Genomic DNA, 26565 nt, shown 5'->3' on the forward strand with positions numbered 1-26565 from the left:
CCTGCAGCCAAAGCCAAAGGTGTAATTTGGAGATCAACAGCCAAAATGCTGGCAGATTTTCCTGGGAGAAACTCCCCCCACGCTTTCTGGGAGACATTCGCCCCTCTGGGTCCCCTCCCTGCCAGGTGGCACCACTGCTGCCCCTCGTGTGCTGCTGGGTCTACAGAAGACATGACGGCAGAAGATGCTCTGACCACAGAGGAAATCACGGGAATGAATGCACAGACCCACCAAGACCACTCTGCCCTCATGACCGCCGAGCTCTGGCTTCCCAGAGCCTGTTGGGCTGGCAGTGCTCCCCTCCCACCTCATAGTGTTGATAGGTCAGCTGGAGCCCTCCAGCATGGCCTCCATGTTCCTCGTCCTCCTCTCGTGGGAAAAAGGAGCAGGGGAAGCACACGCGGCTGGAGTCATGATTCTTGGGGACTCCTGGGGACAGGGGGCTTCTGCAGCACTGCTTGAATAGTTCTGGTCCTGAAATAGTGCTGGACCAGAAATTCTTGAATAGAATTTCTGGTCCAGCACCACACGGGGCTTTGCTTCTCCTCTGCAGCACTCCTCCTCTGATCACTGCCCCCTGTATGCTGTGTCTTGGATTGGAGAAGCAGAGAGGAGTCATTCCTTGGAGCAGGAAAACCCCTGGCAGATAATTTGAGGAGAATATACCAAAAGGCAAGCTGAAGGTAGGGCCTGAGGGGCCACATGAGAAGAATCAGGGCAGCAGCCATCCTTGAGAAGGGGGTTACTCACCGGTTGACACGGACACTGCCCATGGCTCGCTGTATCATCAGGTGTCAGGGGGCGGTGGGAGCTGGGGGGGCGTGGGATCTCATGCAGCAGCACTCACATGGGACCGGGCAGCTCCGAGTTTCACCTCTGGTGAGCTGGGACCCGCGCTGCCATCGCGATTGCTCCTGGGCACACACCTTGCAGAGAAGGATGAAGCAAAACCCAGTCAGAGCCTCACTTGAAACAGCCGTCCCCGTCCTGGAGTGGGGGTGCAGGGCCCCCAGCCTTTTGCTCAGGAGGGATCTGACGGTGTCCATGGGCCTCTGTGTCACCGCCTGCCTCGGGCAGGTGAGGAGCTGATGGACAAAGACTGGGTTGCACGGCCCGCAGCCCCCGCACTCCCTGGCATCTACCTCTGGGAGAGGTGCAGAGCTGGCTGGTCACCACTCTCCAGATCAAGGGCACAACGACTGAGCAGCTTGCGGGGCCCTTGCCCTGAGCCATTGTATTAATATCATAGCTTACAATAAGACAAGAGCTCAGCCAGGCTAAATACCTCGCACACAAGGACTAACACAGCACAGACATGCGCGGCAGCCCTCAGGGATCCCCATCAGCCCAGCCTCACCCAGAGAGGATTTATTTCCAGGGGGGAAAGAGAAGAAAAGTGAAGGATAGAGCCAAAAAGGAGAACTGATGGAAAGGAAGGACTCAGGGGTAGCCAAGGAGAAGCCAGTTAGAGCAAACAAACCTTGCGACGTGCCCTGTGTGCAGCATCCAAGGAGCAGCTCAACAGCAGAGCCCTGGGCAGGATGTCCAGGAGATGTTGCGTCCTGACCTGGTCCTCCCTGAGCCGAAGAACGGAGAAATGGAAGACTCAAGAGCCACCCTATCCCGCCTGCCCAGAGCTGCTGGGAAGTGAAATGCAGTGAGGGGGTAATGACTCACAGATTAGGAAAGGCTTTGTACACCCATGCTAATCCTGCACTGTAACCTTTGGATTACAGCAGCCAGTGCGGAGCACAGGACACACACACAGCCAGCGAGTTTGCTGCCTCCCAGTCCTACCTATGAGCAACCAGTGGTTGCCATATCTGGGACAAAATCAAGGATTTCTGGGTCAAATCCAAGGTTTAGAGCTTCTCACGAGTGGTCATGCACAGACAGCAGAAAGCAACAGCAAGTGATGTTGTCAGGGAGAGAAAAGCTGGTGAGAACCATCCTTGTCTCATCATCAGTGTTGCAGAACGGAGCTTCATGTGGCTCAGGGTGACCACCAGCCTTCCCCAGTTAGAAGCACAGACTAGAACACAGCAAGTAAGGGTATCCAGACATCACCTCTGATGTGCAAGCACTGCTGTTGTCATGTCTGGGGTGAAGATTAACCAGTAGTCTCTCCTCCAGAGACCAAGGTTACTGAGGCAGTTTAAGCCTCAGTGGTTGTTCGGGCCAGGGATATTATGGTACCAGGAGAAAACAGCAACCTCGTAGTCTACAATTGACCATATAGAGGTAAATTGAACAGCTGCCCAAAAATTCCCATCAGGAAAAAGCACTTTGGCACTGACCTCTGGCAGCACCCACCCCTCACTGCCCTACAAGGTCCGAATCTCTGAGGATGGTCAATTTGGGCACATATGGGAAATTTTGTTGTGCAGCTGGGTAAACCTACAGCAGAAACTGCAGTCAACAACCTAAATAAATGTTGAGGGATGACCAGGGGATGAAGAAAGGTCACTTCATGCCTACAGATGGTCCCACTAGGATAAAGCTAAGATGTATCTTCAGTGATTATGTGGTGAGTTTGGAATGCAGAGTCCCACAGGTCTTTAGGAGGTGACAAAGGCAGGCAATTAGGGTATATCACCCTATACCAGCTCCAGTCAGGAGAGGAAAAGCATCCTCTCCAGACAGCTCATCCTTATCCAGCACAGACACTGAGAGTGGAGAAAGGCACTGCCACAGCTCACACATGGATACTTCACAACTTCCTAAATGTTTTGGACCACCACTAACACCCCAGCTGCAGGAACGGGTTCACAATTTCTAGAGACTTCAGATTTTTGGCCAGGTGGTCGCCAGCTCCAAAAAAAGAGGAAGGAAGACCTAAGGAGCTTCTGCCCACTGGAACCATGTCTAGCAGCACCCAGATCTCTGCTCTTGCCTTCCCCAGCTCACCGAGAAGGAGCAAAGGAAGCAGATGAAATGCAGGTACTGCAAGGGCTGTGCTCATGTCTGAGTCTGGCTGGTACAGCTAAGGGAATTACAGAATAGTTTGGGTTGGAAGGGACCTTCGAAGACCATCTAGTCCTACCTCCGTGCAATGAGCAGGGACATCTTCAGCTAGATCAGGTTGCTCAGAGCCCCGTCCAGCCTGGCCTTGGATGTCTCCAGGGATGGGGCATCTACCACCTCTCTGGGCAACCTGTGCCAGTGTTTTACCACCCTCTTCTTAAAAAATTTCTTCCTTCATGTCTAGCCTCAATCTCCGCTCCTTTAGTTTAAACCATGACCACTTGACGTATCAGAACAGGCCCTGCTAACAAGTCTGTCCTCATCTTTCTTATAGGCCCCTTTTAAGTGCTGAAAGGCCACGATAAGGTCTCCCCAGAGCCTTCTCTCCTCCAGGCTGAACAACCGCAACTTTCTCAGCCTGTCCTCATAGGAGAGATGTTCCAGCCCTCTGATAATCTTGGTGGCAAGATGCAGAGCCCACCACGGCTGGACCTTGCAGCTCAGAGCCTGGGAGACATTTGTTGCTGGCTCCACCATGCCAGAACAGAGCACCAGCAGCTAAAGCTACATCACTACCTGCAATTTGTACTTCATCCCGAGAAATGTATTTCCATGGAGAATAAAGCGTAACGATTTGAACACACATATTGCGGCACATGAGAGCAAATGGTTTTAGTACAGGCTGTAGTGAAACACCAGTGGTTTCGGTCCATACACTCATTTGTAGGACCCACACCAAATTCAGCTCATAGCTCTGTTTCTGCTTCAAGTTCAGAAATTTTTCCAGTAGATTTAAGGACCTCAGCAACAAAATGCAGAGACTCTGCTCCAGAGGTGAGCTGTCTGATGGACCAGTTTGCACCTGTTATTATCTTGTGGAGGCTCTGCAAGGCGAAGTCTATGTTGCCCTTCACAGCCCCCAGGTCGGTCATTTGGCCCGCTCTCAGGTTTTCGTTCTCCATCTTGCAGCTCTCCAGCTCTTCCTGGAGAATAAAGATCTCCTGCTTCAGCTTCTCCACGTTGTGTTCTGCCTCCAGAGCCCGCTGGGTCATTACGTGGAGACTCCACTCCTTCTGCTCGACAAAGGACTGTAGCTCTTGGGCTTCCCTCCTCTCTTTGTCCAGGGTGACCTGCAGCCGCTTCTCCAGCTTCTGCAGCATGCACGCTTGGCTCTCCAAGGAGTTCTGCATGCTCCTGACCACCCTCCTGAGCATGGTGTTCTCCTCCCTGAGCACATCATGGGTCAGCTGCAGGGATGAGAACTCCCTGTCCCCGATGGCCTCCTCATGCAGCATGTGTGGATCTGCTGCCCTGGTGCGCTCTGAGTACCCCAGGTAAGGGTCACTGGCATGGCCCCATGGGGCAAAGGCATCCATCCCCGTGTGCTTGCCCGTACCACACTGGAAAGAGTCATAGGAGCCACATGATGCCGCACTGGCGGTTCGGAGAACATGCGACCTTTGATGCACGGGAGGGTGGTAGGTCCAGCTGTGGTCCTCATCTTTGGACAAGCTGCCAGGATTTTCCATGTCTTTGTGAAGTGGTTCCTGAAACTCCTGAGCTTCCTTCTCAAGCTCCTGTGCATGCTCGGCCAACTTCTTGGCATATATTCTATTTTTCACTTCTTCGTCTTTCACCATGTAAGAGTGCCTGGGATTTACAGAAAAGGGGTTGGGATCCCCCAGATCCTCCACCTGGCTGTCACCTGACCTGTTGTTGCTCTTGCACTCGGGTGGAGGATGTGCGGAGTGGCAGGGGTAGCCGAATTCATCATCATTATCATCGTCATTATCATCATCTTCCAAGCCTTGGGATTCTGGGCAGACACTCTCAATTTTCCCAGAGCAGTCAAGCAGCCATGACATTTTTCAGGATGCTCTGGGCTGCAGCAAGCAGGAGGATCCAAATTATCCTCCTGGAGCCCAGGTCACGCAGGCAGGTGGCACTGACAAGCAGTGTGCCAACTTCTGCAGCCTCAGCGACGCTCTCAGGGGAAAGGGCAGACACCAAAATCACTCCATTTAGATCACCAGAGTGTTCAGGAGGGAACGGAGAGGAAGACCAGGCATGTTCGTGTCTTTGCTATGAGGAGAACAGGAGTCACCAAGGTCTGTGATGTCATTATGTGACTTCACTGCCCGCTGTCAGGTTACGACCAGGGAGGAGAGGAACCAATCAACTGCAAAACTGTTTTTTTGGCAGCGGGAGGATAAACTGTATCCTCGTGACAGCAGAGCTGAGCCCAACTCAGGGATGCTCCAGTGGGCAAAGAGGAGCTGATGAAGCCACCTGAGACCTCCGGCGTGCAGGAGGGACAGGGAGCAGCAGGCCCCATGCAGGCAGAGTGGGCCAGAGGGGACAACCCTGCCCTGCGGGCTACTGAGTCATCTCCATCAGCAAGACCAAGGGGCTGGCACTTTGGTGCCAGGGCTCAACCTAGGCAGAGGTAGGAGACATCACCAGCGCTTTGTCCAGAGGCATCGCCCCAAGTCGACCAGCCAGTGAGGGGTCCATGCCATGGTGCTGCTGATCTGATTCATCCCCTGCTGCCAGCTGGTGCAGGGAAGTGTTCGTAATACCGGGCACCACAAACTCGGAGTGGCACGAGCCAAGAGACGAACAAAAATAAACCCACTTACCACTTCCACCCCAACACACCCCCGCAGTGCACGGTGCCGCCATGGAGAAGACAGACAGGAGGGTGAGGAGCCCTGGACTGGGGAGTGCTGGCATTAGCCCCGTAGAGACGCTGTGCCAGGAGGTGATGTAGCCACCATTTGTCCTCAGCAGCTGGAGACCCAGGGCCATCACTGACAACCCTGCCAGAAAAATGGGTGCTGAGAGCTCAGCAAGGCCAGGGGCTGCACCAGGAGCCCGCGCCCTATGCAAACTCCCTGCAAACATCCATGAAAGGGTCTTTTTGCTTCTTGGAAACCTGAAATGCCAATGTGATGAAGGGGGACGGCTCAGGGATGCCTCCAGCAAAAGGGGATGCCATTCCCATCCTGAACAGGCAGCCGCCTACTGTACAGGCCAGGAGGAGAAAGCCTGACCAAGACCAGAGGTGCAAATCCCAGAACATGCCCGAGGACCTTTCTTGGAGCTTTCTCTGCCTCCTGGGACCTAGATGTGGAGGGGGAAGCTGGAAGGTCAGCGGCAGCTCTTGGGGAATGGGATGAAACCCCACCAGTGGGTGCAGCATGGGGCACACGGGGAGATGCTAGGCAGGAGGCTGCAGTCCTGAGAGATGTGTCTCCATCCCTCCTGTCCCCAGCATCCACGAACACCCACATATTTCATGGCCTGAGGAAACCCCCCAGCAGTTTAGGAAGCTGCTGCTGACTGGGCATCACAGCCCCTGTCTTCCAGTGCTGAAGCTGTCAGGCAGATGGGTCTCCAGGGGCCACCAGCTGCCTCCAGCCCTGCAGCCTGGGCTGCTCTTCCCTCCTTCCCAAACACTTTCCCCCTCCTGCGCCCTAGATTGAGTGACACTGGGGACACCACCACCGTACTGCAGTCATCCTGCCCAGGTGACACCGCGCTCCAGCAGCACAAGCCATCACACCAGCCCACGCTGCCACCCCGGCGCTGCTCTGACCCCGAGCAGAAGCGTGGGACTGGGCTGCTGCCATCGCTTTCCGAGGGTTCTGCAGGCTGATAATAACATCAGGGCATGCGGTGCTGGTGCAATGCCTCCATCACTCCATCCCAGTACATGGTGCAGCGCCTTGCACATCCCAAGCTTTCTCCAGCCCCTGCCAGAGTGGATCATATTTGACAATCCTTCCTTAAATTTGCGGTGGAAGAGTCTCATGAAACAGAACAGAAAAGTCCACGCTGAAGCACTCCCCCACTTCTCTTTTTATAACAACCGTATCTGGTGCTCTGGAATGTACACCGCGAACGACGATGATGGAAAAATCCCAGGGTATTTTTACACTCTTAGTCTTTGCTTTATCTGGAGTCGTCTGGCAAATGCATCCCTCCTGTCTGTGGTCAATACCACAGCCGCTGGTTCTGCTGCACCTCATGCCTTAATTCCTCTTACCAACCGGGTAGTACCTTCTGGTTTTGAGGACAGCATCCACAGACCCATCCTGCCAGCTCGGGCACAGTGACAACATGGCAGACGTCTTTTTGCCTCTTGGGGAGTCAGGGTAGAAACACCCGCAGCAGAGAGCAGACCCCTTTAGCTTTTTGCAGAGCCTCATAGACACACAACATTCAGTTTGTCCTCTTTGTAACTCCATCTCGTACCCTGTTCCTCGCAAATACTCCTGGGCTTCATGCCAGGGCTCCGTGCCGTGGTGCCATGGTCCACGAGAGGCAGCGGCCGAGCTCTCCATCCTCGGTGGCGGCAGGGCAGGGTGCTGGGCGCTGGGTGCTGGGTGCTGTGCGAGCACAAGCAAAGGCCCGGTCACCGTGCAGGAGAGCTTTACCATATTAAAAAGGCAAGTGACATATGGAAGGTGAGTGGAGGAAGCTGTAATCAACTCTATACCATTTTTATATACACACTTCTGCCTTTTCGTTCAATAATTATAAATAGATCGAGTAAGTGCCAGCAGTCCCCATCTGCCCCGCCAGGCACGATCTGCTGACCAGTTTCTCTCGCCAAAAGATAATTTTATTAACGTGCCCCTGTCCAGTTTATATTTTGGAGTGGAGTGAAGGGGGGGATTTTTCCCCTCCCCTGGTGAAGCCCTGGAGCCTGGGGATGGGTAATATGAAAACAAAACAAAATGATTTGAAGTTAAACCATCTCAGTGTGTGACTCAGAGCTATTCATAGCTCCCTGAAGCCAGCTGCAGCAACGGAGCCAGAAGGATTCTGCCCGTATTATTATTCCAATTACCATCTGAATTAAAAGTTTGAGCAGTGATCAGCCCACATACTGACGGGAGGGGGAGAGAAGAAAGCAAAGAGAGAAGGAGAGAAAGACACAGAGGGAGAAAAAACAGATAAAAATGGGATCCACACAAAGGTCCCCGGGATGACAAAGTCAGGAAGAGGCACGGAAAGGTGACAGCATCACCTCCTGCCAGCTCCCACACCGCCCCAGCAATTCCTGCTCCGGCCACACCAGCTGGGCCACGACTCTGCAAGAGCGGCCGCCCGCTCCCCGGGATCCCGGCCGAGAGCGGGGGGACCCCACAGGGGGCTGGTGGGACTGGCACAGGTGCCCACCTGCTTTCATCTGGCCAAAATGGGGCTGGGGGGCCAAGGGGCAGGGGCCGGGGATGGCCAAGCAGGAGTGTAAGGAGAGGATGCTGCTGGGGCAATGGCTGGGGAGGAATCCCCGCTTTTTCTTGTTGAGTGAGGTAGGTGGGTGTTACTCTTTGGGGCCGGCATCACAGGTAAAATTAAATGCTCAGAAGGTCCCTGGCCTTCCTTGGGTCTTGTTCTTGGCCAAACAGAAGCTGGGCTTTGTGGCAGCCAGTGTGCAGACCACATCCCACCTGGTCCCAAGGAAGTGATGGGGCTGATGTCCGCCCCGGCGGCCATCCTGCCAAAACCATGGACTAGACCCCGAAGGGTTGGTGCAAAACCCTCAAGAGCTGAAAAAACAAAGCTGCTGGGGTGCCCCCAAGGTCCCCATGTCCTAGGTGTCTGCGGTGCGCTCAGGCCACCTCCTCCAGCTTCCCAGCATGACTGCATCAGCAAAATGGGCATCTCTCCTAACCTCCTACCCCAGGAGCTCCCTTCACTGAGCATCCTGCCCTGCAGCAGCCCTGCCGAAAGGCTGTCCCCAGCAGTGTCCCTGCGGCTCTGCACCTCTCCAGCACAGAGCCCCTCTTGACTCCGTGCCAGCCTGGCCAGGACTGCCCACACATGGCCTCTTGCTGGTTTTTAGCTAGTCAGGGATGAGGATTGTTATCGGTGCACAGGAAAAGGGTGGTAAGAGTGGCCAGTGTCACCTGCCTGCCTGCTGCCATTGCACTCCCAACAGGACAGGGACTGTCTGCTGGTGCCTCTGCGAAGCTCCCAGCAAGGAAAGCACCTGCAAATGGGCTTTGAACGATGATAACAATAGTGACAGCAGTGACAGCAGCAAAGGGTGAGCAATAGGCAGGGCAAAGCTTGCTCGGCACTGAGCCCCGACCGAGAGAGGCCACAGCCGCAGCGCTGCACCCCGCTGCTGCACAAGGGCTGAGTTCCCAGCCTGGCCTGAATGCTCAGCGCAAAACTATCAGTGACAGAGAAACAAAAATTGTCCCCCAAAACCCTGGTTGCTATTGTAACAAGGATCCCAGCGGAGCCAACAGCCTCCTGAGGGGGTCCCAGCTTCTCCCCTTTCAGTCACACCTGCTCAGCACCAGCCACAGACCTGAGGGAGCGTCCTGGGAAAGCTGCAAAACTGAGTTCCTGCAGAGAGTGGATCGACTATTTCAACTGCAAGCCTGCTGACTGCAGCTTGCGCAGACCAGTTAAACAAATGCACCTGAAAGACATCAAGCCTAAGTGCTGCCCAACGCCGGTGGTATGAAGGACCGTCCCCCCTTCCTCCCGCCTGTCCCCCGGCTGCCCAGCACGGCGGAGGCTGCCAGCACGGACGGGCTCCAGCGCAGGGGGAGGGCGGTGCAAAGCAGGACATGGCAGCCGTGTTTGCACATTGCTAGGCCAGCGATATCCCCATCACGGGTTGCTGTTGTAGCCCTGCTCCCCCCGGCACACCGCCTGCCCACCTGCCTCTAGGTGCTACCTGTGGCTTCTGCCTGCTCACCTCCACCCGGGCAGGGGGCTCTTTCTTGGTTGAGCAAGGGACAAGGACAGGAGAGGAGAGGACTTCTGGGGCCGCTAGGTCTAGTTCTGTAGCAGGCACCATCTCTTCATAATGCCATCGAGCTTTTTGGAGGGATGAAGCACCTGCCCGTCCAAGCCTCCGGGACCCCCGGTACTTTCAGCCCCTGCGCTCACCATGCTGCTGGCAGGGCCAGTCTGTAGAGCACTCATGGGGCTATAGGGCGGCTTTACCCTCCTCTATAGCACAGTCTCTTTTGACATCCTCTTTCTCTAAGTCTCTTTTCGGCTGACCCCACTGCGCAGGTGCCTAAGCAGGCCTCCAGCGAATGCCATGGCCCGGGGCAGAAAGGGAGCAGACGAGAGGAGAGGGGGGAGCAAAGATGAAGGCAGAGGGAGGGAAACAGGCAGCGGAGGGGCAGATGGGACAAGGCCGACAGCTCATTGCACCAGTGCTGGCACCGCTCGCCGGGGCGGGAGGGAGGGAAGGAGACGAGGAGGGAGGCAGGAGAGGTGTGTGGGGGCTTTTCTGCAAGCCCTTCACAGGGGACAGAGTGCAGGACGCTGCCTCTCTCATTTTCGCACAGCACCAGGCTCCCTATGAAGCATTTCTGGAGAAATGTTGCCATAGAAATCGAGCAGCCGTCCAGATTGCGAGGGGCAGGCCCGCCGCCATGGTGGCAGGGGCTGGCGCAGGCGCGGGCAAAGCAGCAGCAGGAGCCCCTGGCTGGAGGATACTTCATCCTCCATCCTCCGCTCCCTCATCTCTGGTGAGAGCGGCAGCGGTGCTGCCATGCCAGCGTGGCTGGTGCCCGCCACAGGTGGCACCTCCTCCCCACATGCACGGGTGGGTGAATGCCAAAGCCACCCCTGCAGGCAAGCTGCCTGCCACCAGCCTCCCGCGAGGCCAGGCATGGAGGTGCACGGGTCTCTGGGACAGCTGGGACAGGGTCATGCTGCAGCCATCTCCCATCTCTCATCTGCTCAGGTCATGGCACCTCCTTCACTGCTGGAGGACAAGCCTGAGAGGTCTGAAGGTGAGACCTCAAAGGCAGCCCTTGACCATCCTGAGCCCACCACTGCCAGAGGATCAGCATGTCCCCCAAGAAGGGGCTTCAAGACTGGCCATGCCTGGTAAAGCCACCTTGTTTGGGGAGGAAAACCAGTGCTGGTGCCTCCATGGGCTCTGTGTGAGGCCTCTCCACCCCGGCGAGGGGCACAGGAGCAGCAGCATCGGAGAACACGAATTTAGCCCAACGTGTCTCTGCAGTGCTGCAAGACAAGCGCAGACAGCTCCTCTCGGTCCTTGCCATTCACAGAAAAATGAGCGCCAGCGGGAGGCTGGGGAGCCACGCGCCTGTGAGTACGGGATCGATCGCTAAGACACGAGCATCCATCTATTGATCCTCGGCTGCGCTGCCGGGTTAAGCCAACCCAGCGCAATAACAAGACAGGACAGCGGGAACTTGCTGAGGGCAGATTGCCATTAACCACTCTGCTCTGCATCTGCACTGATGCCAGCACGCGGCTAGCACAGGTGTCCATCACCGTGTCCTCCTCCCCCTTGCCGACACCCTCCCACCAGCGATACCACCCAGGAACACGTCTGTTCCTGGGGTGGTGGCCAGCGGCCGAGCTCGGGGTGGCCGAGCAACCAAGGGACCAGCAGGGACCCGTTCTGCCAGCTAAATCCATCCTTCCATGGCCACCTTCTCGCTTTTTGGCTTTTCTTGCAAACCATGGCGGGGGGCTGCAAGGGGCACGGACCACTGCCAGCCCCCCGCCAGCACCAAACGCTGTGGCACTCGGTCTGGGCACCTGAGGAGGGGGAGAGATGGAAGAGAAGAGAGGTGGAGGACAGGGAGCCCCACTTTCCTCCAGATCAGCCCTCTCCAGTTCATCCCATCTGTCCATTGCCATCCTCAACATCCCTCCTCTTCTTTGCCATCCCCTGTCCCCACCAGCTCATGTTTCCCTTCTAAGAGACGTAATTCCCAGGGACTTACTATTGTTATCAGTGGCTACAAACAGGGGTGGCCATGTGCCGGGGTGACTCAGGCATCTGTGGTTGCCACTTCCAATGGCAAATGGAGAGGGGGCATGTCCCCATATCTTAGGTGAGATGTGCTCCCCATGCACCCCCCCGTCCTCTTGTGGGCTCCGGGTGACCCCAGTCCCTGGGTCCCTCTCCACACCTCCCGCCTCCCGCAGACACCTCCTCTCAAGAAGCCAAGGAGGGCACGGAGCGGGGTTTGAGGGGAGACTTGGAGCCACGTCGCCTCGGCCGCACGTCCCCCACATGCGCTGTCATCACCTGCCCTTGGCAGCACACCCCTTGAAGGGAGGAAGGGGAGAAAGAAGAGGCCCTGTAGCTGCCATTCACTTTGCCACAGATGGAGCCAGGGCTGGGCAGTGGGGATGGGAGACTCCAGGCTCTAGGCAGAGGGATTTGGTTGTCTCCAGGTGATTTTCCTGGGAGGGAGGGCATCAAGGGCTGAAGGCAGGTCACCAAGGGTGTCTGAGGTGACCTGCCTGCACCATGCAAACCTGCCTGCTCCCGCCGCGGCGGGGACCCTGGCCTTGCCAACAGGGAGCAAAGGAAGAGTTCCTCCAGCATTTTGCTCATGGCTTCCTCCTGAGCTCCTTCACCCAAACCCAGTATCCAGAAGAACCTTTGCACCATACCTATCTGAGGGATGTTCAGCCACCACTGGCAGGATCATCCACACTGGGGCTAGAAGAGGTGGAAGGCAAGGGAGAGGAGGGTAGGTCTGGAACCCCAAAAGCTCCATGGGCAGGGGGAGAACCAACATGGTCGCTTCAGCCCTGGTCATGTGCAAGTGCTTGGAGAATGGGTCTCCAGTTCTGTTCTTCTCTGGGAACTGGCTGGGACCACGCAAAGCAGGAGAAATGAAGGGTGAGTGAGACCCAGCCCCAGGTGAGAAGGTACTAAGGAAACACTGGGAGCTAAAAAAATTGAGAAGTTACCTGCAAAGTGACCGAAGTCAGGGCAGCGAGGGGAAGGGAGGGAAGTTGGGGGGGTTCGCAGGTGGTGCCCACCCCTGCCCCTTGGCCCATGGCCACCGCAATAGCTGCGTGTGCAGACACTGTGCACACGGGCAACTTTATTATTCACTGGCACGCTCACATGAAGCCACGCATCTCTCCCTAAGTTATATTTATAGCTGTTCCTCAGAGCGAGCACAGATGAAACAATACATTATTTTCCTAAGGAAAAAAAATAAACCCTTCCCGATCTGACGCCGGTGAGGGGAGCAGCGCGCCCCAGCACCGCCTCTTACCCGGGTCCTGCCGAGGGCTGCCGCCTGCTCTGGTCCTGCCGAGCCAACATCAGAGGAAGGGGAAAGCGGACGGTTTCTCCATCTCACCATGAAACGCCTCAGCCGGACCGGAGGAATCGGGGAGGTCTCTCTGCAGCCTCTGGCTTGGGTTTCCCCCCCAAAACACACACCTCGAGGAGCTACTTCTCCGACACGACCTGCTCCTCTCCTAACTCTGCCCTGCCCACGCCAGCGCTCTCCTCCTGCCTCTGCCTCTCCTCAGCATTTTTCGCTCCCGGGAGCATCCATCCCACAGAGCTCTGATGTGCCTTCACGGCTCAGCGACGAGGTCAGGTCTCCCCATCCTGCCTGGCTCCCTCCTTCCTTGGCATTATTTGCCTGTGCCCCTCGTTGTCCCCCTGCCCTGGTCCCCAAATCCCTCCTCTCTCCCTTCCACTCTTCCTCCCTTTGCGCTTCGCTCCCTTTCCCGAGCTGCCTCTCCCCCTCGCTGATTGCTATGCAGTCTGTAGCTGAGAAGTCAGTAACTCTGTGGTAGGATCCAACAGCTTTCCGCTCTACTTTAGCCCATCCTCGCGTGTGAGCTCAGAGCCACGGAGGCACCGCTGCCGAGCTGCCGTGGGGGAGACGAGAGCGCAACCATCGGCAGCGGGAAGGGGACAGCAGGGCCACCCGATGCCCCGGGAAGGCAAATCCTCCCACCGGGCTGGCACAGGGGGCTGAAATATCCACTGTCAGGGCTTTTTTCCCACCTGCATTTGGGGTGCTGGGCTGACACCTCGCCCTGAAGAAGGACCAGGCTCTCCCAGCTTGTGCAGAGCATTTGCTATGGGGCATCAGCTCACCACATCCACAGCCTGGCCTCCCCACCCTGCAGTGCTGGGGCTGTCCTGCTAGGACAGGCAAGGATGGGGAAAGGGACAAGGGTAAGGAGGGACGAGCCCTCAGGGCTCCAGGATGGTGCACGGCCGCCTGGCTGGGAAGCCCGGATCTGGAAACCTTCCCTGGGTCTCTGTGGCCAGCAGCATCTCAGGGGCTTTGAAGAGGCCACTTCTTGGTGGCAAGGCGAGGGGCCAGGGGACCCCGTGGCAGTGAAGATGCCCCTTTGGTGCCAGAGGGAAGCTGGAAGCTGAAGAGAGCCCTGACCCTGCAGGCAGCAGCTGTAGGCATGGGCTCCCAGAGACAGCCCTGCAACAGCCTAGTGGTGTCCATGGGCATGGTTTCCATCTCAGTGTCTCATCTGCCGTCTCCAACATTAAGGCCTCTGCGGGAAAGTCAAAAAAGAGCAAAAACCCCACTTTTTGAGTGCCCTCTGGGTCCCAGTCCTGCAGCAATTGTGACCCTCCCTGCCAAAACTCATCCCAAGATCCCCTGGCACATGGATGCCCCCTTGCACAATACACTGCAGGGATCTCTGTCTCTCACCTGTATCAGTGAACACCACCATGGTGAGGACCATCTGCTCTTGCCTGGAAAAGCCACCCCGGGGCAGGGCAGAGGGTATTTTTAGCAGCTCTCTGCACAGATGAGCAGCTGCATGTGGGGAGCATGGCAGCCTCCTGCACCGGCCAGCTTGCCCCGGCCCAACCGCAGCCACTACCCAGCGCTCAGCCTGGGGTCCCAGGGAGCCATGGTGCTCGGATGGAGCAGGGTCAGCCTGCTCCCTCTGGCCACTCTACAGCTGTCCCTACATGGACTTTGTCCAGGTTCAGGGAGGGGACTCGCTTTCCCAAAAGCCCCATCCCCAGTGCCTGTGGGGCTGCATCCCAAGAGCCACCACCTGGGAGCTGCACGGGGACCCCATAATAAAGCATTGCTGCCCTCTGGCACCACAACAGGCCTTTCTTCTCCATGTGGTAAAGGGATGAAGACGCTGCTGAGACATCTTGCTCCTTCCCCAGGCGGGTGAAGCTGCCAGGCACCCACTCACCCCTGCAGCTCCCTTGGGTTCAGGCTGGGTTTCACCCTCTCTGCCTTCTACTCCTCATTGCCGGCTCCCCCTGAGACCTTGCTATATTCCTCTCCACCTGGACAGCAAGAGAAACATAGAATGATAGAATAGTTTGTGTTGGAAGGGACCTTCAAGGGTCATCTAGTCCAACCTCCCTGCGATGAGCAGGGACATCTTCAACTAGATCAGGTTGCTCAGAGCCCCGTCCAGCCTGGCCTGGAATGTCTCCAGGGATGGGGCATCTACCACCTCTCTGGGCAACCTGTGCCAGTGTTTTACCGCCCTCATTGGAAAAAATTTCTTCCTCATGTCTAACCTCAATCTCCCCTCCTTTACTTCAAAACCATGAGCCCTCATGCTGTCATAACAGGCCCTGCTAACGAGTCTGTCCCCATCTTTCTTATAGGCCCCTTTTAAGTACTGAAAGGCTGCAATAAGGTCTTCAAGAAGATGAATAGCTGCACCCTGTGCACGGCACAGCACCCTAGCATGGCCAAGAGGGAGCCAGCATAGCCAGGGCCTTTGTCAGGGACATGGAGACATTGCACCAAGGATGCGACCACCCCCTCGCTGTCCTTGTGCCCCCGAGGTGCTGTGCCCTGGCCACCCCAGGCCCGCCGGCCCCGGCAGTGGGGTGGCTCACAATCACCACCCCCGCCCGTCTCCACCAGCACCGTCTTTAATAAGAAGCGTGGAATATTTTAGCACCTATGGAAAAGCCACCACAGACGGTGGTGGCAGCCGTTGCCAGGGAGACGCTCCCAAAAATAGCCCCACTCCGCCAACCTTTCCCGATGCTGCTGTGGGGATGGAGGAGGCAGAGGGATGGAGGGATGGAAGGGTAGAGGGATGGATACAAGGATGGAGGAAAAGGGGGAAAGGGGGATGGAGGAATGGATGACGGATGGTTTGAAGAGATGGATGGAGGTGTGGAGGGGTGGATGGAGGGATGGAGAGAGGGATTGAGGGGTGGAGGGATGGATGGAGAGGGATGCGGGGGCAAATGGAGGGGGGAAGCAGGAGCTTCTGGAAGGTGAGCAAGCACTACCTGCCCCCTCTCCTGCCTGAGGATGAAGACAAGCACAACCACCATCCCAGCAGCCCCTGCTTAAGCAGCCGGGGTACAGCTTTTCTGTGACACCAGCTAAGCCAGCACGAACTCTCTCTGTCCTGGGCAGGTCTGACTTCAAGTGCTTAAACCACACAACACAGCTTTGGACTCCTTAGCACCTGTCAGGCTCCCACTGCCACCCTCCTCCCATCATTTAATGAAATATAACAAGGGAAAATGTAGAGCCTTACATCTGGGCAGGAACAACCCCAGGTTCCAGTATAGGTTGGGGAATGACCTATTAGAGAGCAGTGTAGGGGAAAGGGACCTGGGGGTCCTGGTGGACAGCAGGATGACCATGAGCCAGCACTGTGCCCTTGTGGCCAAGAAGGCCAATGGCATCCTGGGGTGTATTAGAAGGGGGGTGGTTAGTGGGTCGAGAGAGGTTCTCCTTCCCCTCTACTCTGCCCTGGTGAGACCTTATCTGGAATATTGTGTCCAGTTCTGGGCCCCTCAGTTCAAGAAGGACAGGGAACTGCTGGAGAGAGTCCAGCGCAGGGCAACAAAGATGATGAAGGGAGTGGAGCATCTCCCTTATGAGGAAAGGCTGAGGGAGCTGGGTCTCTTTAGCTTGGAGAAGAGGAGACTGAGGGGTGACCTCATCAATGTTTATAAATATATAAAGGGTGGGTGTCAGGAGGATGGAGCCAGGCTCTTCTCGGTGACAAGCAACAGTAAGACAAGGGGTAATAGGTTCAAGCTGGAACACAAGAGGTTCCACTTAAATTTGAGAAGAAACTTCTTCTCAGTCAGGGTGACCGAACACTGGAACAGGCTGCCCAGGGGGGTTGTGGAGTCTCCTTCTCTGGAGACATTCAAAACCCGCCTGGACGCCTTCCTGTGTAACCTCATCTGGGTGTTCCTGCTCCAGCAGGGGGATTGGACTGGATGATCTTTTGAGGTCCCTTCCAATCCCTAACATTCTGTGATTCTGTGATTCTGTGATCCCAACTCTGTCCCAAGTGCTCCAGATCTGCCCCAGCCGAGCTGCCCTGGTCATGGGGGCAGAGGTGTCCGATGAGGCTCACCCTCTCTGGCGATGCCAAATCACTTCCCACTCTGTGACCTCTCCAGAATGATTCCTGGGGGCTGCCCACCCTCTTAGGGGGACAGTAAGTGGCCTGAGATACGGCCTACAGCAGAAACAGAGGGGGAGTCCAAGCAGCGGCCCAGGGGTAAAAGCACAGAAGCCTTCCCGGTGGTAGGAAACAAATGCTTCAGCGAGAAGGAAACCTCATTCTCCCACCTCATGCCATCGCAGGACAGGAAGAGGTGGGGAAGGGCCCTCCATAGACCTGCTGCCACCTGGCCCTGCAAAGGCAGAGGGCGAAACCCAAAAATAGAACTAAAGGGGGGGGAAAAATAAATAAACACAAGAACCCCAAATTCCCATTTTTAATGCCAAACCCCAGCTTGCGCGCCTCCCTGTAACCCTGGGGACATTCCTTGTGGTCGCCATGGAAACAGGAGGCATGGAGAGAGCATCACTGAGCTGGGCGGTGGCAGCGCCCAGTATTATTTTGGGAGGCAGGGAGACACCCGATGCAAGGCGCTCTGTGTTGTGGCAGGGAGGGAGGAGAGAAGGTTTATTTTTACTTGCTCCCACCTCATGTGCCATTTTTTCCTTGTCTAAGTGCCCAGGTGCCCTTCACCTTCCCAGCAACTTTCCCACGGCCCTCCCGCATGCCGCACAGGGACGTCCCACAGGGACACCCCTGCCCCACCACTGTGTCACACCTGGATGAGCTCGGCTGGGCTGCTCCCATGAAGTCCCTCTGATGGTCACCTCACATGATGGCTCCTGGAGCCACAGCAGGAGATAACAGCGTGGCTTGGGGGCAATCAGCTCTTCTTGGGAAGGTGCAGTATGAAGAGAGCAAATGTTTGCCACCCACAACAGTCTTATCCCTCTGCAGGAGGCTTCATCCCCTGGGTAGGACAAGAAGCTGCAGAGGACAAGAGGATGACAAGGTCTCTCAGATGTTGTGCCCCAGGGGCTTCGGAGGAGATCTGTTGCAAGAGAGGACCACAAATCTCTTTCTTCCCCCAAAACCTCCAATGCCACACCATGGCTCAACCCTCTCTCTGCCAACCTGCAAAAGGACCTGGGCCACCAGGGACCTGCTGGGACACCAGGACTGGGGCTTGGCTTTCACCAGCACCTGCATGGCCTTGCAGGGCTCTGCTGAAAGCCCCAGCGGCTCCACTCCAATGCCTGCAAACCCAATTTCAGCCAGTCCCTAACCTGTTGCCCCTTTGCTGATGCTCTCCTTCGGTCTCACCTGCTCTTCTCCCACTGCACCCGCCTCTGTCTCTATGCCCTGGCAGGGCCAGGCAGGGCCCTCCCCAGTTTCGTGGATCTGAGCGGGTGTTTTCCAGCCCAGCCTGGGAACACGGCTGGAAAAGCTCAGTGCAGCAGGTGCTGGAGCAGCAGAGAGGGAAAACACGGCAGCCAGCCTAATGGGCAGAGAGGAAATGTATGCAAATGTATTCAGAAAGGAATCCGGTGATGCTAATAGACTTGTTAGTCCTCTCAGTAAGCACCAGGAATAATATTTTTACACTCTAATCATTAAGGATTTTACTCCAAGCGAGCCCATAAGAACATGCCGACGAGGGGGGATGCGGAGGAGATGGGTGACAGCTGGGGGACAGGGAGGGTGGCAGCCAGAGCCAGCCACAGGGCAAAGTCACACAACCCTTGAGTAACCAGATTAGACCCATGGCCAGATGCGATTTGCTCAGGGATGAGGTGGCAAATTAAAACGTCCGTTTGGTTGCATTAAAGCAGCTTTATATTAGTGATTAGATAATGAATATGTAATGGCCCTGTCTCGATGCGGAGGTCCCTTCGTTGCTGCCATGAGACCTCCCTGCGTAACTGCAGCTGCAAGCACAAGATTATCCCAACCAGGCTGTTTCTGAATATGTTAAAACTTTATAACCATCACTACGAAGTTCCTTCCTGTTAAATCTGTAAAACCAGCAGTACCTACGTGCTGCTTCCGCGCAAAGCACATACTAATATTACATTGTTAGTAATCCGTTCGCAGGAATCGAGGATTAATATTTTCAGCAAAGTTTGTTTCAAACCGGTCTTTGGGAGGATCTTTTCTTTCCTCCAGGGCTGGGCTGTGGGATCTGCACCACTCCAGACAGGACACCCGCAGGCAGGGGTGGCTGGTGGGGGTCTGGGGGGGAACGGCTGTGCGTGACGTGCTGTGGGAGTGGGGTGTCACATACAGCCGCAGCGGCCTGATAATTCAGATCTCTCCCCGCTTCTTCGTTTGGTCCAAGAGACAAGGTGGAGCACCCGGGAGAAGGTGCTGGAGGCGGGACGGGGCCGGGAAGGGCAGGAGGCCCCGGCTGGGAGCAAGACAGAGGTTAATGCACCCATGGGGACCGTCCCTGGAAAGCTGTCCCTCGCGGGAGCGCGTGTCCCCAAGGCCAGAGGATGGGGAATCCCTTTCCCTCTGCCTTTTCCCCTTTAACAACACTTCCGCGTGTAACTTGAGACAAGTTGGGGAAGGAAAAAAAAAGAGGAAGGGAAAAAAAAAAAAAAAGAAAAAGGGAAAAATAGCGCAGTTATTCCCGCCTCCGCCTCCTCCTCTCTCTCCTCCCCGGCCAGCCAGGAGCCACGTCACCGTCACCCAGCGCTGGCTCGGGGCTGCCCAGGAGGCTCAGCCTGGGGCTCTCCGGGGGACAAACCCCAACTTTTGGCCTGGAGCGGAGAGAGAAGGGCCCTGGGGTTGAGAAGACAGAAAACCCACCTTGGGGGAAAAGTGAGCAAGAGAGACGTCCAGCTTGAGTGCCTGGCAGGGGAAAAGCGCTTGCGATCAGGGGTGAGGGGAGCCTGAACTTTTCTCTGCCAGAAGAGAGGGATCCATACTCGGGGAAAAAAGGAAAGTTGAGCCGGAGGAGAGTGTCCGCTTGGACGAGGATCAGTGGTGAAACACTCCCTGCCTGCGCTCTCCCCACCCACAGAAAGCGCCTCGGTCCCTTTGCCCCAGAGGAGCTCCCCCAGCGCCATGAACATCTTCCGCATCCTGGGGGACATCTCCCACTTGCTGGCCATCATCATCCTCCTGGTGAAGATCCAGAAGTCCAAGTCCTGCGCTGGTGAGTGCTCTGGTGCCCCAGGGAAGTAGGGGGGGCTCTTCTCAGTGAGAGGTGCAAGTGAAACGGGTGCCAAAATGGCTAGCAGCAGCCCACGCAAGCTGGCAGCCCTCCCCAGTGGGCTCGTTGAGGGAAGTCGTCCTCCTCTAGGAGGTCTCCTTGGCAGGAGAAGGGGGCTGCGGTGGAAGGATGTGATGTGGCAAGGCGCACGGCCTCGGGCAGGTGTTAGTGGCGGGGTAGTGAAGAAAAGGGAAGGGCAGCAAGACCAGAGGGAGGTGGAAAATGAATGTGAAAAGTTGTGGCAGCACCAAAACCGATGACCTCGAGAGAAAGGTGCAGTAGGGCAGCCAGCAGGTGGGCAGGTACCGGAGGCTGCCCCGTCTCTGTACGAGGAGATCGGGGCAGCAGCTTCCCAGAGGAGGACTTTGCTCAGAGTTCATGGTTTCTTCCCCAAGAGGCTGTGGGGCTGAGCTGTGGCACCACGGCCACTGTCACAGGTAGAGAAATGGGTGGGTCTGACTGCATCTCCCTGCCAGCGGTGACAAAGCTCCACCAGGGCCCCTGGGCTCCCTGATCCCTGGTGTAGCAGATGTCATGTCACACAACCCATTGCCGAGGTGGGCGGGCGAGGGGGGTCAAGGGAGGGAAGAGAAAAGCATTTCGATGACAGTAAGGACTGAACTGGCCAAAGAAGTGAAGTTGCCCACCAAGTGCCAGCCCCTGCAACCCCAGGCCGGGCTCAGGAGTGTCATCAAGAGTCTGCCGTGTTACTTGGAAGACTCCGGCCAGTCCTGGGGTAGGTCTAGAACTGCCACAGCACCTGTGTGCCAGAGCAGGCTCACAAAGCAGCACGCACACATACAAACACTTCCAAAGGCGTAAGGGAGAACCACCATCCTAAGGGTCTTTCACCTGCCTTACCTTCCTTTCTTCTCCCTGCCACGCAGGTATCTCTGGGAAGAGTCAGATTCTTTTCGCCCTTGTCTTCACAACCCGCTATCTGGACCTGTTCACCACCTTCTTCTCTGTCTATAACACTGTGATGAAGGTAAGGAGAGAGAAGTGCAGAGGCAGAGGTTCCCCTCAGCTCGCCGTGGTTTCTCAGGGAGAGGAGGGTACGTGGTCACTAAGTTTTTCAGTCAGAGGGAAGAAGGAGCAATTCCATTTTCTTCGCCTGTCACCCACGCTACAGGGGGTTATACACAGGAAGGGTGAATAAAGGTGCTTCTTTTGGTGTCACTGGCCCTTCACTGGCCAAAAAAACCCCTCCTCACAGTCAGTGAGTGAGCTGAGCCCGCCGCATTTAGTACCACCAAAACCAGAAGGAGAGGTCATGAATGAAGCCTGGGTGTCCTTGCATAGCAGGAGCATTAACTACAACCAAACCAGCCTCTTTACACAGAGCCCTAAAGGGTTCAAACAAGTGTGATCCTCGTGGTTGGGCAATCTTCAGTTGACCGCTAGAGTATCTCCAGCAGAGACCAATTCACAAGCCAGTACAGAAGAAGCGTTCACCACCATCTCACCTTGGCACGGCCCCACCAGAACCAGGTTAACAGGTCTTTACTTCGGCAAAGCCATCCTCTCTTCAGGCACAGAATGTGCAATTACAGGTAAGGTCTTTCCGTCTCCCTTCCCTCCTCCAGGTCATTTTTTTGATATGTGCCTATGTCACCGTGTACATGATCTACGTGAAATTCCGGAAAACGTTCGACAGCGAGAATGACTCCTTTCGCCTTGAATTCCTGCTGGTCCCTGTCACAGGCCTGTCGTTTCTGGAGAACTACAGCTTCACCCCCTTGGAGGTAAGGAAAACATGGGGCAGGAGAGGGGAGGGGAAGCAGCAGCCTGACACCAGGCAGCAGAGTTAGCAGCACATTGAATGGCTGAGATTTTTAACAGCAAAAGCAGGCAGGAAAGGCAAGGTGGGCAGGCCCTGAAGACCCTACCATCTATAGAGCAGCTCAGCGCTGTCCTCTCCCAGTCCCAGCACAGCAGGGTCATCTCCCCCAGCGCCAGCAGCACTACTCATCCCGCTCGCACATCAGTGCTCTGCCAAATGAAAACCTTTGGCTCCTAACGCGTGTTAACCAGCACCACGACTCTCCATTGCCTTCGTTTTGTATCCCACAGATACTCTGGACCTTCTCCATCTACCTGGAGTCCGTGGCTATCCTTCCCCAGCTCTTCATGATCAGCAAGACAGGGGAAGCAGAGACCATCACAACGCACTACCTTTTCTTCCTGGGCCTCTACCGTGCTCTCTACATTGCCAACTGGGTCTGGCGCTACTACACAGAGAATTTCTACGACCAGATTGCTGTAGTTTCTGGGGTGGTACAAACCATCTTCTACTGTGACTTCTTCTATCTCTACGTTACCAAAGGTAGGTGAAGGGGTTGGTATAAATCCAAACTGTTCATTCAGCACTCCTGCAATATATGGTGGAGCTGCAGCTCGCTGTGCATTAATCCTCACATAACTTTATTCTTTGCTATATTTGTGGTGCACATTGTCCACCTAAAATGCGTTTTAAAAAACCTATTTGTTGAATGCAAGTGGGTATCTTCGCTCACAAGGCTCCAGACATGCATGAGAAACAAAGTAAAAATTATCCCAAAGCTAAGTTGGGTTTAACTCCACCTTGGGAAGTTAATAATTGAGATATATTCAATTCTACGCACATTTTGGAAGATTATGAATCACACAGAAAAACTTGGGGGGGGGGCGCGATGGAAATAGCTGTAGGCAGACGATGTACCTCAGAAAGCAACTGCAGACATATGGAGATATTATTAAGCCTACTTTTTCTTTTGACGGAAAAGATGTAATGTTCCCAAAAACTTATTCTGTAGGAAGACAGGCATCTGCATGGACAAGACATCTCTGTTTCCCCGAATCAGATACCCCTTCCACTTCAGCACTGTGCTTTGGTAAATGGCTGCGGACCAGAGCTACCAAGTGCATCAAGGGCATTAAATCTGGTAGAACACGCTACAGTTTGCTGAGGCTGAAGTATGCTTTAAAACACTTTTCTGTTGAGGAGGGTGGAATTTGATGAAATCTAGCTGAGCGAACAAATATTTTCTTCCTCCTTCACATTCCCGAACTAGCCTGCCAAAAGCGGCAGTGACAGCCTGCGCTTGAGGGATGGATCTTTGGTGGCTTCATGCAATCTACCTGCTGACAGAGAGGTGACAGGAGCACTGAGCAGGTGGCTGGCCTTGGCAGATTAAGACTTCCTTCTGTCATTAAAACATTTTTGTGGCCAGAAAAGTACTTTGTAAAACTGCCATCAAGGTGCTCCACGTCAATTCCTTTTTTATTTTTTTTTTTAACTAATTCCCATTTTAGCTTCACTCGATTCACGTGTCCCATGTCCTTCTGTATTTTGTCAGAAATCCATACCCTTTGTGGTTGTGGATTGTGGAACAAAAGGGGGAAAAAAACAACTGCTGGCTTTTGGTCTCACGTCGCTAGTGATAAAGCTGCAAAATTTAGATGATACGGGAGGCAGAAGAAAAAAACACTAACCCCTGGGACATCACAGCAGGAAGAGAATTGCCTATTTTTTTTTTTAATTTTACACAAATGTTCTGGATCATGAAAGAGAAAAGGTGACTGAAGATATGCAAATGCTTTGTAGCCACTTATGAAAACCAGCAACATTATAGCAGGTTGCATCTCTCTTACACTCTTGCAAAAAAAAATCTCTTCAAAACATTTCTAACACAGAAGGGCTCAGACAAAAGGGCAGCCATGCTAAAAAAAAAAAAAAGCAAAGAGGCGTTACATAAAGAAATGTATTTAATAAGACTTCAGAGCCTATACCAAAGCATTATAAAGGGATTTTTATAGAATGTAACTTCTCTTTATCTTATTTTCAAAACTAGATGAGCTCCTTTCTGTTTCACACAGGGACTTGAAAGATATTCCGAGGAAGCTTTCAGCTCCCAAAAGCTTCTATTTCACAGAACAGCTGAGGTTGAATCATCTAACCCACCCCCCTGCTCACAGCAGGGTCACCCGGAGCAGGTTCTTCAAGGTCCTGTCCAGTCAGGTTTTGAGTAGCTCCAGGATGGAGGCACCACAGCCTCTCTGAGCAACCTGTGCCTGTGTCTGATCACCCTCATGTCAACATTTTTTCTTAAGTGGAATTTCCCATTGCCCCATCACTGGTCACCACTGAGCAGCCTGGCTCTGTCTCTTTTACTCCCCTGCTCATGCGCTTATATACACGGAGAAAATCCCCCTCAGCCTTCTCCAGGCTGAGCACTCAGCTCTCACATCAGATACTTCAGTCCCTTCATCATCCCCGTGGTCCTTCTGGACTTGCTCCAGTACGTCCCTTGGACTGAGGAGCCCAGAGCTGGACCCATTGCTCTGGCTGTGGCCTCACCAGGGCTAAGCAGAGCTGAAGGACAACCTCCCTCAACCCCACCAGTGATGCAGCTCAAGAAGCTGTTTGCATTCTTTGCCATGAGGGCACAGTCATGGCTCATCTTCAACTTGGTGTCCACCAGTACACCCAGGGCCTCTTTCCAGACGGGCAGCCCCCAGCACGTACTGGCGCACGGGATTGCTCCACCCCAGGAGCGGGATGCGGCATTTCTCTTTGCTGACCTTCATGAGGTCCCCACCAGCGCATTTCTCCAGCCTGGTACGGTCCCTCTGACCCCGTCAGCCACTCCCCCTCGTTGTGCATCATCAGCAAGTCACTAAGAGCATACTCTGCCCTTTCCTCTGGCACCGAACAAACACCTTGAGCAGTACTGGACCCAGCTCCCCACTGCCCCTGGGGTGCACCACCAGTACCAGGCCGCCACATGGACTCCACACCACTGACCACCATATGGCCAGGGCAGACACTTCTCCATCCACCTCATTCAAGCCTACGGGTCCCTGGCATTTCCAAGAGGCCACCCCATCCCAGCTTTTTATCAGACGAAGTGGGGAAGGCTCAAGGGTCACAGATCATTTATTCAGGCCAAGTTGTCTATTAAAAGGAACAAGGGAAAGAAAGCAGTGGGGGTAGAACAGCAGACTCCATTTGACATCAAGAAAAAAAGGGGGAATTTAAGAGGGTTCACACATGACAAAGAATAACCATCAAAGAGGAAACAAGAGTCTTTTCTTTCAGCATGATGAAGAAAAAATAGATTTTGGGAGTTTGTCTCCTTAGAAGCAATTTTGTAGTGGTTATCTCCCATCGAGGACCACATAGACCCTTTCCTTTTCTCTGGGTTCCTTAATTTCACCCTTTTCACTAAAGATGCTCCTTCCACAATGAGCAGTATTCTCCAGAGCTTAGTGTACAGTCATAACGGAGGACAAGCAGCTGTTACCCCAAGAGAGCACAGCTCTGCTCCTACCAGCTACAGCAGCACATGGAGGATGCCTGCGAAGGTCCATTCCACAGCCATAATTCCATTGCCACTTGTGAACGTAGCAACCTGCTACCTAGCGCTATAAGTAACTAGTCCAGAAAAATACTTGTTGAAACAATGGAACAGTTTAATTACCCCAAGTTCCTTCATTACCTTCTCTTTCTCTTTGCACAGTCCTGAAGGGCAAGAAGCTAAGTCTTCCGATGCCTGTTTGAAGACATTTCCACAATACCACACCAGAGATGCCAAAGATGAAGCTCTTAAGACGGCGGCTTTCCTCTCCTGGCCCTTTTTCACCAACGGATGGCTCAGCTGAGTTTCACTCCAGTGCCAGGAAGACAGCAAGGCCTGGAAAGCTGATGTGCTTTTCACCTGCATGAGACTTTCCCTCTTTTAAAATTTCTTTTTACTTGAATTTGGTGCTAGTAAGTAGTGCTGGCCAATACTGAAGTAGTGCAAATGATTCTCTCCCAGCTCTTCCCAGCATCTACCTCCAAAACACGGCTCCACCTTGACCCTGAGGCAGCACAAGGAGTACAGGGGAAACTGTCACTACCTTTAGACCTTCAGTGAGTGCCTACGGTAAAGGGAACATAGTACTATGAAGTGTGATACCGTACACAAGGGCCACTGACCCATTTCACACATGGCCACATGTGACACAGCAGATGGAACAAACTATTACTTCAACTCTGTATGAATTAAAATCCCCCTGAAGTTAACTCTGCCTGATCCCCTAATTCTATTCAAGCGCCATAACATTCAGGAGCAATACATTCCCTTCAAATGACACGAATCTTCCAATTCCACAGATATTCAAACACCCTCCCTGCTCACTTTCAGTTACAGCAGTTCCTCATGTTCTACAAATGGGGATCATTTCAATTAAAATTCCGTGGGTTGCCAAGAGGTGTTTCCAACTCCTTGAATTTGACTTTTTTTAAGAACTGGGAAGAACAGGGGCAAATATGGTTTTACACTCCAAAAATAAAGACA

General features: G+C 54.5%; 2 protein-coding genes across 2 annotated transcripts; one reads left to right on the plus strand and one right to left on the minus strand.

Moving 5' to 3' along the window:
* Nucleotides 1-3710: 3710 nt before the first annotated feature.
* On the minus strand, nt 3711-4829 carry LOC135984611 (endosome-associated-trafficking regulator 1-like). The gene has a single exon (XM_065627107.1). The coding sequence runs from the start codon at nt 4827-4829 to the stop codon at nt 3711-3713; it is 1119 nt and encodes a 372-aa protein (XP_065483179.1).
* A 14872-nt stretch (nt 4830-19701) lies between these two features.
* KDELR3 (KDEL endoplasmic reticulum protein retention receptor 3) lies at nt 19702-26546 on the plus strand. Its single transcript, XM_065653197.1, has 5 exons — nt 19702-20185; nt 21130-21230; nt 21829-21987; nt 22316-22568; nt 25744-26546. The coding sequence occupies exons 1-5, from the start codon at nt 20095-20097 to the stop codon at nt 25782-25784; spliced, it is 645 nt and encodes a 214-aa protein (XP_065509269.1). The 5' UTR covers nt 19702-20094; the 3' UTR covers nt 25785-26546.
* Nucleotides 26547-26565: the final 19 nt, after the last annotated feature.

The sequence above is a fragment of the Caloenas nicobarica genome, chromosome 1, assembly GCF_036013445.1.
Source record: "Caloenas nicobarica isolate bCalNic1 chromosome 1, bCalNic1.hap1, whole genome shotgun sequence".
Taxonomy (NCBI): domain Eukaryota; kingdom Metazoa; phylum Chordata; class Aves; order Columbiformes; family Columbidae; genus Caloenas; species Caloenas nicobarica.